At 39.0% G+C, this 16,577-nt stretch overlaps 1 protein-coding gene across 1 annotated transcript in view; it reads left to right on the plus strand.

Moving 5' to 3' along the window:
- Positions 1–16,577, plus strand: part of LOC140493530 (anoctamin-9-like) — a 131,431-nt gene that overhangs the window by 20,125 nt on the left and 94,729 nt on the right. The window contains exons 3-5 of the mRNA XM_072592070.1: positions 3,764–3,877; positions 9,931–10,064; positions 10,855–10,928. Of these exons, the coding sequence (XP_072448171.1) occupies positions 3,764–3,877; positions 9,931–10,064; positions 10,855–10,928 (322 nt within the window). The remainder of the gene's footprint in view (positions 1–3,763; positions 3,878–9,930; positions 10,065–10,854; positions 10,929–16,577) is intronic.

A 16,577-nucleotide genomic window follows, 5' to 3' on the forward strand; every position in this document is an offset into this window, starting at 1 on the left:
ACACCATCCAGGACAAAGCAACCCACTTCATTGGCACCACATCTACAAACGTTCAATCCCTCCACCACCAGCGCTCAGTAGCAGCAGTGTACAATCTACAAGTTGCACCACAGAAATTCACCAAAGATCCTTAGACAGTACCTTCCAAACCCACAACCACTTCCATCTAGAAGGACTAGGGCAGCAGGTACTTGGGAACACCACCACCACATGCAAGTTCAGCTCCAAGCCATTCACCACCCTGACTTAGAAATACACCATCGTTCCTTCACAGTCAAAATACTGGAATTCCCTCCCTACCGGCATTGTGAGTCAACCCACAGCAAGTGGACTGCAATGATTCAAGAAGGCAGCCCACTACCAGCTTCTCAAGGGCAAATAGGGATGGACTATCAATGCTGGCCAGCCAGCGATGCCCAAGTCCCACAAATGAATACAAACAAAAATCACTGACCAGGCTCTTTAGCCCTCTGTGATAAAGAATTCTATAGATTCACTACCCTCTGACAGAAGAAATTTCTCCTCATCACTGTCTTCTTTTGACAACCTCTAATTCTGAGATTATACTATCTGGTCTTAGATTCTCTCTCAAGGGAAAACAACCCTTCTGCACATACCCTGTCAAATTCCTTAAGAATCTTGTATGATTCAATAAGTTTGCTTCCCATTCTTTATAATTTTAATAAGTACAAGCCCAATCTATTCAACCTGTCCTCACATTAGAATCCATACCCCAAATCAACCTAGTGAATATCCATTCTTCCCACCAAAGTGCATAACCTCACATTTTTCCACATTATGTCCATCTGCCAAGTTATTGCCCACTGACTTTACCTTTCTGTGCAGTTAGGGGAAGTAATGGCCTAGTCATATTACCAAAACTCTAATGTCCTGAGGATCTGGTTCAAATCCCAGATGGTGGAATTTGAATTTAATAGTGTATTTGGAATTAAGAATCTAGAGATGACCATTGTTGGAAAAACCTATCTGCCTCACTATTGTCCTTCAGGCAAGGAAATCTGCTATCCTCACTTGATCTGACCTACATGTTTAATACTGTTTAATCTATGAGTTTTGACAACTATCTGGGAATAGTGATGAAGACGTGTGCTCCAGAACTTGACACTCCCTAAGCCAAGCTGTTCCAGGACAGTTATACTACTGGCATCTACCTGACAATGTGGAAAATTGCCCAGTTATGTCCTGTGCACAAAAAACAGGACAAATCCAACCCGGCCAATCACGACACAATTTGTCTACTCTTGATCATCAGTAAAGCGATGGAAGGTGTCATCAACAGTGCCATCAAGAAGCACCTCATCAGCAATAACCTGCTTACTGATATCCAGTTAGGGTTTTTCCAGGGCCACTCAGCTCCTGACCTTACTACAATCTTGTTGCAAACATAAACAAAATGAACTGAATTCCGGAGGGGAGGTGACATCAAAGCGACATTTGACCGGATACAACATAAAGGAAATAATGAAAACGGGGGCAAAAGCTCTGCTAGTTGGAGTCATACCAGCATATAGGAAGATGATTGTAATTGTTGGAGTTCAATCTTCTCAGCCCCAGGACTTCTCTGCAGGAGCTCCTCAGTATAGCTCCGAGGCTCAATCATGTCCAGCTGCTTCATCAGTGACCTTCTCTCCACTATAGGGTCAGAAGTGCAGATATTTGCATATTGTTCAGCACCATTTCCAACTCATCAGTCCATGTTTAAATGCAACAAGATCTGGATAATATCACGCTTGGCCTGACAAGTGGCAAATAACATTCACGTCACACAAATATCAGACAATGAGCATCTCCAATAAGAGGCAATGTAACCACCTTTGTCATTTAATGGCATTCCACCACTATCAGTATTCTGGGGGTTTCCATTGAAAAGAAACTCAACTGGAATAGCCACATGCTGTTAAAAGATCAAAGATTAGGAATCTGCAGAGGGTAACTCACCTGGCTCCTCAGTGCCAGTCAACCATTTATAAGGCACAAGTTAGGAGTGCGATGAACTACACCCCACTTGCCTGGATGAGTGTAGCTCCAACATTCAAGAATATTTCAAGTCTTTAAGGTAAAGTTAAGATTGTCAGTTCGTATTTAGATTTCCAGTGTTTTTCTTCTCTTTTTCTTAAAAAAGTATTGGTTAAGCATAAGATTTGACTTCGGTGATTTTTTAATATATAAGAACAAAGTAGAGAATCTAGAACAATTAATTTATAAAAACGATATTGATCGCAGCATGGGCAATAGGTTGTTGGAAGCTGTTGGATACCAATGTGATCCAGAGTGAACAGTCCAAGGTAATAAATATCTGGATTACCATTGAGCTTTGGGAAAACTGGTATAGAGTAAATATAATGGAGTTAAATGTGTGGTTCAACGACTAGGTTGAGTGGAATGGGTTTCAGTTCGTAAAGAACTTGCGCCCACTACTTGAATCGAAATAAGCTGTTCTATTAGGACAAGTGGAAGTTTTGCATGCACCATGCTGATGCTAATATACTGGTGAATTGAATAGCTATTTAAATCATACAGTATTTTGGCTTTGAGTACTTTGTGTGGTAGCAAATTCCACTGGCTCACCATTGTCAGGGTAAAGGCAGACTCATTTGGCATTAATCTCATTCTGCAGAAATCTCCCTTCACACTGACTGTGTTCCACACTGACTATATGGTGGAAAACATCTCTTTCTTATATGGATTTGCTCAGTCACTTCTTAGATACAACCATCAACACCTCATTCAGACAAAAGAATTCAAAATCTTGAAATATAATAGCCACGATCAGGCAGCTGCCTCCTTTGATTAGGCTGTTTTAATTCACTTAAAAGCTATTGTCCGATTATGACCTTAATTTGAAAACTGAACTTACGGTATACCGTTAAATTTCCAGTTGAACCAACTTTACAGCAGTACAGTCACTCAGCCTTGGTCTCACTTCACTGAAATCGTCCTCTGAGATGAGGAGAAATTTCTTCACCCTGACAATGGTGAGCATGCGGAATTTGCCACCACACAAGGTACTCAAAGCCAAAACTGCATGATTTCAAGAAGGTTCAAGGGATCAAAGTAAATGGGAGAAAAGCAAGGACAGGCTATTAAGTTAGATGATGGTACCATGATCATAATGATTGGCAGAGGCTGGCTCGAAGCACCAAATGGCCTACTCTTGCTCCTATGTTCGCTATTTCTGTGTTCACTGTGACTATGCTCCTTTTATAATCTATACCTCTTATTAAATTCTCCTAAATAAATTAGTAACAAACAGAACATGGCACACAGCACTTTGTCTTGTTGAAAGTCCCAGGTCAGTGCATTATACTGAGCTCTGCAGTAAGAAGCCAAAAATAGATTAGACCTTAGAAATGACCCATCAAACACTTTAAAGTCAGGTTTATGATGGATTGGAGCTCTCTCTACATTGTTCAATCATGTATTTTTAGGATGAGGTAAGAAATGGTTCTGCTTACACCGTTGTATTAAGTACTTTAACGATTAAAGGATAAAATTTTGTGTGCATTCCTTCGTCAACCTTTCATCATTGCTTACAGCAGGAATTCAAGCTCTTCTTCAGCTGCCACATCCAATACTCAAGTTAGGAGTAATGAGAAGCAAATTAGACCTCCTTCTGCTCTACACCAGCCGACATATCCAAGTTAAATGCAATACGAACTTGTTGGGAAATTGAGCTCATTGTAAGAAAAGCATTCATTATATGCTGATAGTTTTCTAAATTATGGATATTCTTATGTTTCAGAATAAAGTTGACTTTGTCTTAGTAGCAGCAAAAGTAGAAAATGGAAAAGACAAAAAGGAAACTAACAGGAAGCGTTATCTGAGAAAAGTGAGAGAAAAAGGCTTCCGGATCATGGTATGTTAATGTGAAGCATAAATATTAATGTAGAGCAGCCACATGCTTAAATTTAAGAATAACCCCATAATACTTGTAATCTTGAGTTTGTCAGTCTTAGAAATCCTTGAGGGATAAAATAGATCAGCTCCAGAATTGATTGAGAGCATGTGATGCTTATTGGATATTGTATTTAAGAGGTGAGTTCATACCATAGAGAGATAGGTACTGCAGGGGGTAAAGTGCTTTATTTCCCCTCCAACTCCATTTTGATTTAGCCTCTTCCTGCTCTCCTGACCTACCCCTCACTTTCTGATGGTTCACATTGCTTGTAATGAGCTTTGCATGTAAATATTCAGTTGACCACACAGCTGATTGCTAGGCTGGTCAGTAATTAAAAAGAAAAAAATTACTCATGATGATTTGTTGATAGGGAAAACAATGTTTGGTTATTTGTGATAGCACCGTTCTCTAATGTGGACTGCCTTCATTTGCTCCCTCTCGTTAGCCTCTCTGTTTCCCAGCATTTTTTTTTGGGACTTTATTATTTATTCCCTTTGTGAAGACAGAACCAAAATATGTATTTATCAGTCTGCATCTGTTCCACATTATTAGCTTTGTCTATGTCTGACCGTAAGTGACATACGTTTGTGTTTTCTGATCTATTCCTCTTCACCTACCCATAAAAACATTTACAATCAGTTTGTATGTTCCCTGAAAATGTGCTCTTATGCTCTATTTTCCCTGGTTTAATCAATCCCTTTGTCCTTGTTTATTGAAATCGAAACTGCTTGTAATCTTCATGTCTGCTGCCGGTTTTGTTGGCCAAATTGAATGCCCATTCCTTGGACCTTTACTATCCCTAATTTCCTTTGTTACCCAAGGTCAGGTCAACTTTCTGACATGATCAACACCCTTAGCCCGAGGTTGTTACCTGTGTTTTAGATTTCCCAGTCGGGGGAATCAACCTTTCAGTGTCTGCACAGTCAAGTCCCTTTGGAAACATTAATATTTTAGTGCTATTGTTTAAATCTGCCTGTGCAATCTTAAACATGCAGATCATAACCACTTGCCCACATGAAAACTTTATATCTTATGCTGTCATTACAGCTTTTGCTAGCACTAGATACTGAATGAGGAGCATGAAAACGAAATGAGGATGATGGTTGAAGGCTTGGATGTCCAACATTAATGTATAGAACTAGACTAATGTTCCAATGAGCTGTCTGGGTGCAAAAACAATATGGCAACAATAGTTGTGGACTTTAACAATCCAAATATCAACTGGGAACCAGTTTAAAAGGTTATGAGGGCACAAAATTTAGTTGCATTCAAGAGAGGTTTTCTCAGCCAACATGTAACACATGCAACGAGACAGGGTCCAAGTCTAGATTTAATGTTTGAAAATTAAACTAGACAGGTGGATGAAGAAGCACGTGATGACCATTTTAAAGATAATGATCATAAAGCAGTTAGGTTTAAGATCGGTATGGAAAAGGATGAAGATAGAACAGGGATATCACTATGGGGAGGCAACCTTTACAAACCTGATAGATGATCTGGCAAAAGTGGACTGGTTATAGCTACTTGAAGGAAAGTCACAGGCAAATCATTGGGAGGTATTCAAAAGCAAGATTCTAAAGGCATAGTGTAGACATGTCCTCATAATGAAAAAGGCTTGTACTACCAAATCCTGATACCCTTGCTTGTTCAAGAGAGATGAGAGAGATCCTAGCCATGCCCTTGACATTCAATGACATTGCCATCACTGAAGTTCTCACTACCGACAGCTTGGGTGTTACTTTTGACCAGGAAGCTACTGGACTAACCTATAAATGCTGTGAAATCAGGAGATCAGAGGAATTCTGCAGCGAGTAACTCACCCCCGGCTCTCTATTTCTTGTAAACAAACTACAAGTCATAAATTAAAAGAGAATGGAATACTTCCCACTTGTCTGGATGGATGCAGCTCCAACAACACTTAAAAGTTTGACACCATCCAAGACAAGGCAGCCTGCTTTATTGACACATATCCACAAGCATCCACTTCCTCATCACCTGCATCAAATGGACTGCAGTGTCATAGAGTCATAGAGATATACAGCATGGAAACAGACCCTTTGGTCCAACCCGTCCATGCCAACCAGATATCCCAGCCCAATCTAATCCCACCGGCCACCACTTGGCCCATATCCCTCCAAACCCTTTCTATTCATATCCACATCCAAATGCCTTTTCAATGTTGCAATTGTACCAGCCTCCAACACTTCCTCTGGCAGCTCACTCCATACACGTACCACCCTCTGTGTGAAAAAGTTGCCCCTTAGGTCTCTTATATCTTTCCCCTCTCACTCTAATCCTATGCCCTCTAGTTCTGGACTCCCCCACCCCAGGGAAAAGACTTTGTCTATTTATCCTGCCCCTCATGATTTGATAAACCTCTATAAAGTCACCCGTCAACCTCCGACGCTCCAGGGAAAGCAGCCCCAGCTTGTTCAGCCTCTCCCTATAGCTCAAATCCTCCAACCCGAGCAACATCCTTGTAAATCTCTTCTGAACCCTTTCAAGTTTCACAACATCTTTCGATAGGAAGGAGACCAGAATTGCATGCAATATTCCAACAGCGGCCTAACCAATGTCCTGTACAGCTGCAACATGACCTCTCAATTCCTGTACTCAATACTCTGACCAATAAAAGAAAGCATACCAAACGCCTTCTTCAATATCCTATCTACCTGCGACTCCACTTTCAAGGAGCTATGAACCTGCACTCCAAGGTCTCTTTGTTCAGCAACACTCCCTAGGACCTTACCTTTAAGTGTATAAGTCTTGCTAAGATTTGCTTCCCCAAAATGCAGCTTCTCGCATTTATGTGAATTAAACTCCATCTGCCACTTCTCAGCCCATTGGCCCATCTGGTCAAGATCCTATTGTAAACTGAGGTAACCTTCTTCGCTGTCCACTATACCTTCAATTTTGGTGTCATCTGCAAACTTACCAACTGTACTTCTTATGCTCACAAAGATCCAAATCATTTATATAAATGACAAAAAGTAGAAGACCCAGCACCGATCCTTGTGGCACTGCACTGGTCACATGATTCAAGAAAGTATTTAATCACCACTTTCTCAAAGGAACTAGATGCTGGCCCAGCTACTGATGCTTATGTCCAATCAATACATTAAAAAAAATTCAGAAGCATACAGGATAAATCCAAGCTGACCATGTTCCCAAACTAAACTAGTTCCACTCACCTATGCTTGGCTGATATTCTTCCAAATCCTTCCTACTTACGAACTTATCCAAATGTCTTTTAAACACTGTAACTGTACCTGCATCTACCACTTTCTCTGGCAGTTCATTCCACGCGCAAACCAATGTCTCTGTATAAACCTTTTAAAATCGTTCTCCTCTCACCTTAAGAATATGCCTCCTAGTTTTGAACCCTCCCACCATAGGGAAAAGGCCCATGTCGTTCTCCTTATCTATGCCCCTCAAAATTTTGTAGACCTCAGTAAGGTCACCCCTTAACCTCCCACTCTTCAGTGCAAAAAGTCTTAGTCTTTCCAGCCTATGTTTATAACTCAAACCCTCCATTCCCAGGGAGTGAAGTCATATAGCAAGCTAGGAAAGCAAAGAGAGAGTAAACAAAAAGGCTGGAAATATTAAGGAAACTCCAAAGATGTTTTTTCAGTAAATGAAGACCAAAATGATGATTAAGAAAATGGTTTGGCTTATTAGAGGTATACATGATAACTTCTGTATTGATGCAAATTATGAGGAAATGTCCTAAATGAATACATTTTCTCTATATTCACAAAGAGGAATGATGATTTTGACCTTTTAGTTAAAGAGGAGGATTGTGAAATGAAATTAAATGAATGTGAAAAAAGCACAATAAAGGAAAATATTGGAGGTATTAACCACCAGGGCCAGATGATTTGCATCCTAGGCTGCTAAAGGAAGCCAGGGCAGAAATAACAAATGCTCTGAGGATCATTCTCCAATCCTAAGCTATCAGAGGATTGGAAGTCAGTAAAAGATGCAGTGGATATGTCAAATAATTATAGGTCAGTCAGTCTGATCTTTGCAGTGGTCAAAAGACTGGAATCAATACTGCTAGAAAGGATTAACTGTTGCTTAGAATGGCATGGATTAATCAGTATAATCGGCATGGTTTTGTTTTGGGAAGGTTGTGTATTATTGATAATATCAAGGAAGTAGGTGGATAGTGCAGTGGATGTTGTCTATGTGGAGTTTAGTAAGGCATTTGATAAGATCTCATTTTACAGACTGGTAAGAAAAACTAAAACTCTTAGGATACAAGGGAATTTAGTGAATTGGCTCCATGACAGTAATAGTTGATAGATGTGTTTTGCGAATGGAATGCGGTTTTCAATGGCATTCCATAGGGCTTGGTTTTGCATCCCTTGCTGTTTGTGGCATATATTAATAATTTAGATTAGAATGTAGAAGGTATGTTTGCTAAATTTGGAGAAATCACAACATTGGCCCCAGTAGTTGATAGTGAAGAGTGGGGCTGTTAATGACTTTATAATTGCAGTAAGAGATCAATGGTTTGGTTGAGTGGGCGAAAAAAATGCAAATGGAGTTCAGTCCAGAGAATTGTGAGGTTATCTATTTGGGAGGGCAAATAAAGTAAGGTAATACAATAAATAGGAGGGTTTTGTGGGGGTTGGGGGGGAAGTGAGATACCTTGAAGTGCATAACCACAGGTCCTTGAAGACAGCAGGACAGATGGATCAGGTGGTAAAGAAAACATATGGGATGCTTTACTTCATTTGGTGAGGTATTGAACACAAAAGCATGGATATAAAGCTGGAATTATATCAGACACTGATGTGCTGCAGTTGTAGTTTTGTGTGCCATTCTAGTCACCACATGACAGAATGCTCCAGAGTGAGATTTACAAGAATGTTGCCAAGGCTTGAAAATTGCAATTTTAAGGAAAAAACTGATAGGTTAGAGTTGTTTTCTTTAGAACACAGGAGGCTGAGGAGAGACTTAATTGAGGTGTGCAAAATACTGCGAGATGTGGGGCATGGATACAGTAGACAATGAAGTCCTGCATCCTTAGTAGAGTGGTCAATTACCAGGGAGCACAGCTTTAAGGTGATTAGTAGAAGAATTAGAGGAGGTGTGAGGATAAACCTTTTCATCCTGAGAGTAGTGAGTTTCTAAAACTTGCTGCCCATTTTGGGAGTTCAGGTGAAAACCGTCAACTCATTTAAAGAAACCTGGATCTGCATTTGATCTAACCTTCAAGGCTATGGACTGGCTGCTGGTAAGTGGAATTACAATGGGCAACTAGTTTATTTAACTGTTGCAACATGCTGGGTTCAATGGCCCCTTTCTGTGCTATAACTTCTCTATGGTTTTATGAATGGAGGCTAGCTGTTTAACCTGCCTGCCTCAGTCCTCACACAGTACTTGCATTGTTTCACCCCGCCAGAAGATTGAGGCCAAATTGCAATGTCAGAAATTGCTTGCCCTTTGATTCACACTGCAGAGAGGGAAATCAGGACCAAAGTATCCAGAAAACTCTATCCTTTTTCTAATGCCCAGAGATGACTGCAGCTCAAATTTTAGTTCATCAAGCTGAGGTGTAGGAGTCTTGGTTTTCACACACTCTTCACAAACTCCCATATACTACTGTTATAGTACACCGTGTACCTTGCTGTGTCTATTAACAAAATTATTTATTTAATCATTTGGTTAGTTACTAATCCATTGAAGTATTAGCAGATTACAGATTTCTAGCTCAGAGATGGTGGAGAACTAGTTGTCCACTCCCAGAGATGAAACAAAAAGAACGAAAAGTAACACACCTCCAAAAGAATTAAGGAATCCCCATTGGCACAAACTTCCCAGCTTTATCACTCTGGTCATAAATCAAGATACATGATAACATTCAGTGGAGAATAGCGCTAGGGTGAGGATTCAGGAAACAAAATTTACTGCTTAAGTAATTTGTGTAGCCTTTGATTAAAAGACTGATATCTGAAATGTAACAGTCAAGTTTAAAAATGCAACATTGTTTTCTTTCACCTCAGAGAAAAGAAGATAACCACAATTTGTATTTTGGAATTCAAGCCCGCGAAGAAATCTTTGACAAATACATACAGCACCTAAAACTTTCGGAAAGAAAATATGACAATGAGTTGAAAGAAATTTCAAAAGCAACAAGGTACTGATGTTAAATAAATCGTACAATTATTTAAATATCCAAACCGTCAGACAGAATTGAGTAATTTCTGGGATTCTTTTGGATATGAAGTTGAACAGAGTGCTCAGGGATGACAGTCCAAACTTAAACTAACAGTGGTAACCATCGTCTCCACCTATTTGACCAGTGAACCGATCAGTAAAGAACACCTACTAATTCACCTTTATGCTGATGTTACCACTGATAAACTTCACTGTGTCGTAACATCCAATCTGTAATGCATTTTAAATTTGGTAGAGGATCTCAAAACATTTACTCACTCCATACAAAAGGATTTTTAAATATAATTAAACCATCAAATTCTTTTAGAATTATTTCCATCACAGAAAAGTTGTTACTGCAATGTCTCCTCTCCTGAGCTGTGTATTTTCTTTTGTTGATCACTTGCGATTTATTTCCATTCCTCATCCATGTGTTGAGTGTGGAATGGATAAAGGAATTGGGAGACCCAGTCATAATGAATGGTCTGAATGTTTAAATAATAAACAAATAAAACCACGAGGTGGTCATTGAGGGTGTAAATTTTTGAGCACTGTGTATTGACATGAAGTTTGTGAAATGTCTCATAATAATCTAGCGACTAGAAAGTGAGTAACTAATAAAATAATGAAACAGCTCAGTAGATGAGTGGCAGTTAATCTATTGTAATCTTCTGCTAAAAATGTTGAGTTTTAGTTGCTTCTGTAAAAATATGAGATACTGATCAAGCTTGCTGCCAAAACCTAATGTGTCAACTTCCTGTTTATTACAGAATTCGAATTATCAATTTCATTCTTTGGAAGATAAGATATTCAACAAACAATGGAAATGATAACAGTCTGAATGGTAAACAAGATACCAATACAGTCTGAATGATGCCAATTGTTCATTTTAAAGTACAATAAATACTTCCTATTTCAATACTAACCATAATTTTCAGATTGTAATCCTGATCCACAGTTATTTAGGTGTGGCCATTTCATTGGTTGTTGGTATAAAACTTGTTTAGTTTTATACCTTTAGAATTCTGTGCTTGGAAAACATTAGCGTTTTCTTAACTTGCAAACAAATTAGTCTAATTGTTCTATCTGTTCTGGTCCTGTTGTGTGTGTTTTAGAAGATGTTTAAGGTGTATTGGTCCTTACGGAAATGTGGCTAGAGTCTTAGAAAGATAGGTGTAGGAGTAGGCATTCCTTTCAACACTCTAGGATGAAGGCCATTGAGGTCCTGAGTATTTGTCAACTTTCATCCAATTAATTTCTTCAGTCTGACTCATCTAACTAACACAGATTTATTTCATTTCCACACTCTTTCTCAATCCTTGCATCATGATTATTTCAAGGAGATACTTTATGTCTTCCTTCATGAGGGTAGACACAAAGTGCCTACTCAGCTTCTGTCATTTTTCTATTTCCTATCATAAATTCTTCTGTTCCTCCCTGTATTGGATTGACATTTGTCCTTGCTAACCTTATCATTTTACATATCTCTAAACTCTTTTCCAATACATTTTTATCTTTCTTGTTATTTTACAACAAGCTCTATTCTTTCTTTATCATTTTATTGGTAGTCCTTTACTTAATTTTAAAATTCTCCAAATCCTCAGCTTACAAATCTTTCTGTCAACTTCATCAGACTCTTGCTTTGAACTGAAACAACCTCTAGCTTGTCTTGTTAGCCATGAGTCTTTCAATTTTCCTGTTGGATATTGTTGCATTAAAGGAATATATGTTTTTTTAAAAAATCAAACACTAATTCTTAAGATACTAGCCATTGCCTATCTACTGTCAAAAAGCTATCTTAGCAAGGCTAGGAATGTTCTGGCCTTATATTCCTGAAATTCAGAACCACTTTTGAGTCTCAATACCATTTGTGTCTGCATTGCACCCTCTGCATGATTTTTGGAAGTGGATAATTATTAGGCTGTCTCCACTTTCATCTCCAATTAGTAAGAGTTCTGAATAGTGGTTTTACACAAATCTCCCCCACACCCCCAAAATGCTGGTGCTGACAAACTAATTGCATGGTGCTAGCTGCCTTTTTCACTATGTGGTGGCAGGCTGACCTGCAGCTGGATTAACTTGTGCGACAGTGGAATGTGGCCTAATCATAGTCATTATTTAGGGGTCTCAACTGATGTCAGATGAAAATGTTGACCATGAGCTTTATTGACTAAAACCTAAAAAGATGGAGCAGGGAAAATGGCGAGGTTCATGTATGCTACTGTCTCAATTCAATGAATCCCCTTAATCTCTGTCAATAAGATTGCTTGTTAAACAAGTAACCTAGTGTATATATGTTGTTGGTGTCCTAGGTTTAAAATTCCAAGATGATGAAAAAAACTCATACTAATGTAGTTTCTCTCTTGTATTCTGAAACCACACGTCAATAGACACTTACGAACCTTATCTCTTCACACAGCTACTTGGTGACATTAGTGCACTTCCGCATTTCAATGTAATTCCTGTTTCTTTAAATTCTCTCCAAGACAGTTTACTCACTTAATAATGATCTGGATTTGTGTATTCAGGACATACATTCAAAGGCTGAATTTAATACTGAGGAGGATAGCAATAGACTTTAGCAAATCCAAAGTCATGTGCAGACACCAAATAAGGTTAGTAGTGGATGGCACCACCCTCTTGAACGGTCCTCCCTGTCCATCTTCCTTCCCACCTATCTGCTCCACCCTCCTCTCTGACCTATCACTTTCACCTCCACCTTCATTCTGTCTATTGCATTCCCAGCTGCCTTGTCCCCAGCCCCACCCCTATCCCATTTATCTCTCAGCCCTCTTGGCCCACAAGCCTCATTCCTGATAAAGGGCTCATGCCCGAAACATCGATTCTCCTGTTCCTTGGATGCTGCCTCATCAGCTGTGCTTTTCCAGCACCACACCTTTTATCTCTACTCTCCAGTATATGCATTCCTCACTTTCTCCTAGTAGTGGATGGAGTGTGGTATGGTGAACTGATCTTGAGCAAGCTGTAGTGAAGCTGGAAGTTAAAATTTAATGCAGAGAAGTCTGAAATGAAATATGTTTTAGAAGAAATAATGAGGATAATGTATTCACTGTTTACATCTAAGGAGCTGCTCAAATAATGAGGACTTTATATATGTAATTCTTTGAAGGTGAAGGATTGAAGGTGTCCTTAGGAGATTTGCAAGAATGATCCCAGGGATAAAGGACTAATCATGAGGGACAATTGAGGACTCTTGAGTCTGTACTCAATGGAGTTTAGAAAGATTCATTGTAAGGAAATGTTGGGGCTTTTAATTTGACCTCTCAATCCTGCTCCGCCATTCAGTATGATCATGGTTGATCATTGAGTGCGATACCCTAATCTCACCCTCCCCAATATCACTTGATCGTTTTAGCCACAAGACTTATGTCTATTCCCTTCTTGAAAACACCTAATGTTTTGGCTTCAGTCACTTTCTATGGTAGTGAATTTCACAGGCTCACCACTGTCTGGGTGAAAAAAGTTTTCCTCATCTCAATCTAAAAAATTTAGCACTTATCCTTAAACTATGATCCCTAATCCTGGACTCGCCCACCATCAGGAAAATCCTTCCTGCATCTAACCTGTCTAGCCCTGTTAGAATTTTGGAGGTTTCTAAAAGATTCCCCTCATTCTTTTAAACTGCAATGAATATAATTCTAACTGACTCAATCTCTCCCAATATGTCAGTCCTGCCATCCCAGGAATCAATTTGGTAAACCTTCATTGCACTCCTTCTATAGCAAGAACATCTTTTCTCAGATAAGGAGACCAAAACTACACACAATATTCCAGGTGTGGCCTCACCAATGCATTATATGATTTCAGTAAGGCATCCTTGTTCCTCTACTCATCTTCTCACCATGAAGGCACCATATATTTTGCTCTCTTTACTGCCTGCTGCACCTGTGTGCTTATTTTTACATTAGCTTGTTTCAGAGTCTAAAGAAACTTGAAGGACAACCATCTATGCATCCACTATTTCTAGGGTCACTCCTTAAGTATGCTCGGATGTAGATCATCAGGGTGTGGGATTTACCACCTTTCAATTCCATTAATTTCCCCAACACCATTTCTCTACTAGTACAGACCTGGTTCAGTTTCTCTCTCTCAGTAAATTCTATGTTTTCCATCATATCTAGCACACTATTCTTGCCTTCTTTTGTGAAGACAGAAACAAAGTATGAATTTAGTTTGTCAGCCATTTCTTTGTTCTGCATTATGAATTCCCCTATATTAGCTTTTACCAAATTCCTCTCTTTTCATACCTATAGAAACCTTTAATCAGTTCTGATGTTCCCTGCAAGCTTACTCTCATACTCCGTTTTTCCTTCATAATCAATCCCTTGGTCCTCCTTTACTGATTTCTAAACTGTTCCCATCCTCAAGTTTGTTTCTTGCCAATTTGAATGCTTCTGTTTTGCATTTAATACTATCTCTGTCTTACCTTGTAAGCCATGGATTGGCCACTGTTCTCTTTGCAGTCTACGCCAGACAGGAATAAACAATTGTTAAGTGTATCCATTCATTCTTTGCATGCTTTCCATTGCCTACCTGCTATCATTTCTTTCAGTAACATTTCCCAATTCATCATAGCCAACTCACAGCTCGTTCCACTGTAGATTCCATTAGATTAGATTCCTTTAAGATTCAGGACTCTAGTCTTGGAATCAACTAACTCACTCTCCACCTTGAAAAAGTCTATAATTTATCATATTACCAGTTATTCCTTTGTCATTGCATAATACCCATTCTAAGCTGACCCGTTGTCTGGTTGATTTATCAATGTATTGATCCAGAGAACCTCCTATATGCACTCGAGGAATTTCTCCTCCATGGTATTGTGAATAATTTGATTTGCCCACACCATTTGTAGATTTAAGTGATCCAGAATTACAGATTTCCTTTACAACATGCATCTCTTATTTCTGTTTAATGCTATTCCCAACTTCACCACTACAGTTTGGCAGTATATATACCATCCCTAGGAGAAAGTGAGCACTGCAGAGGCTGGAGATTAGAGTTGAGAATGTGGTGCTGGAAAAGCACAGCAGGTCAGGCAGAATCTAAGGAGCAAGAGAAGATATAAACCCTTCATCAGGAATGAGGCTTGTGGGCCGGGGAGGCTGCTGAAAGATCTCTCAGCTCCCTGGCCCACAGCCTCATTCCTGAGGAAGAGCTATGCCCAAAATGTTGATGCTCCTGCTTCTCAGATATTGCTGACCTGTTGTGCTTTTCCAGCACCACACACTTGACTATATATACCTCCACTAATGTGTTTTGTCCCTTGGTGTTTCACAATGCTTTCCACTCAGATTCCACTTTGTCTGAGCTAATGTCTTATCTTGGTACTGTGTTTATATCCTCTTTAACCAGTAATACTACATCATCATCTTTTCCTTTTTGTCTGTCCTTCCTAAATACTGAATACCCTGGATGATCAGTTCTCATCCTTGGTCTTCCTCCAGCCATAACTCTGTAATCACAACTATATCATACCAATTTATATGTATTTGTGCAATTAATTCATCCACTGCATTTTAAATGCCTTAAGGCTTGACTTTTTAACATTCCTGTCTCATTCTGACTATGTTATATTGTGGCTTTGTTTAATTCTGGCCTTTGAGTCCTCTGCCTATAACTTCTCTTATTCTGCTTTCTGTCTTTTATTCTTGTCCTTTTCCTTGATTTCCCTTCCTTCTTGAATTGATTCCTATCCCACTCCCAACTTAGTTTAAACTCTCCCAAGCCACCCTAACAAATATTCCACCTGGCCCTGCCCAGCTATAACCTGTAATATTATTCCAGTAAAGTTAGGAAAATGAAAAAAAAACTTCAACAGTTCTGTGAGACACTGACATTAACACAACTTCTGATATGGAGTCAAAATTTTGGTGAGGTTTGCATCAAGGTTAAATGACTGTAATGCGGGCTACTTAATTTAATCTCCAATACTTGTTCACATTGTATTAATTTTTAACAACAGTTTCTTTTTCAAACATCCAATCTCAGGAAAACACATTTCTACTCACTTTCCAAAGCTAGTTGATTTTATATATTATCGATAAGGCAAATCCATTTGTGACAGGACACAATGTAGTATACAATACAATAGTATACAATATATACTATGTAGTATACAATGTAGTATACAATATATAGTGAATAAATGTTGACAAGTTTTCTAGGCTACTTCATAGCCTATCTATGAACCTGTCAATATTCTTCTGTAAACACTCTCAGATATCTGCCCAATTAAATTCTTAAGAGAATGATGATCTATGTTGATAATGCGGGGGTCAGAATATGGATATACAATATCCACTTAATGGCGCACAACTTCTTTACAAATGATACACATATATTAATCAAGCATTGTCCTTACGGTAATGGAAGCAATATTGAGTCACTAAGTTGCTCTTCATTGCTGGGTTAATCAATGACACCTTCTTGCTTTGGGAAATTTTCTCTCCAACCAAACAAACCTCTTTGC

Source organism: Chiloscyllium punctatum, chromosome 22 (genome assembly GCF_047496795.1).
Source record: "Chiloscyllium punctatum isolate Juve2018m chromosome 22, sChiPun1.3, whole genome shotgun sequence".
Lineage (NCBI taxonomy): Eukaryota > Metazoa > Chordata > Chondrichthyes > Orectolobiformes > Hemiscylliidae > Chiloscyllium > Chiloscyllium punctatum.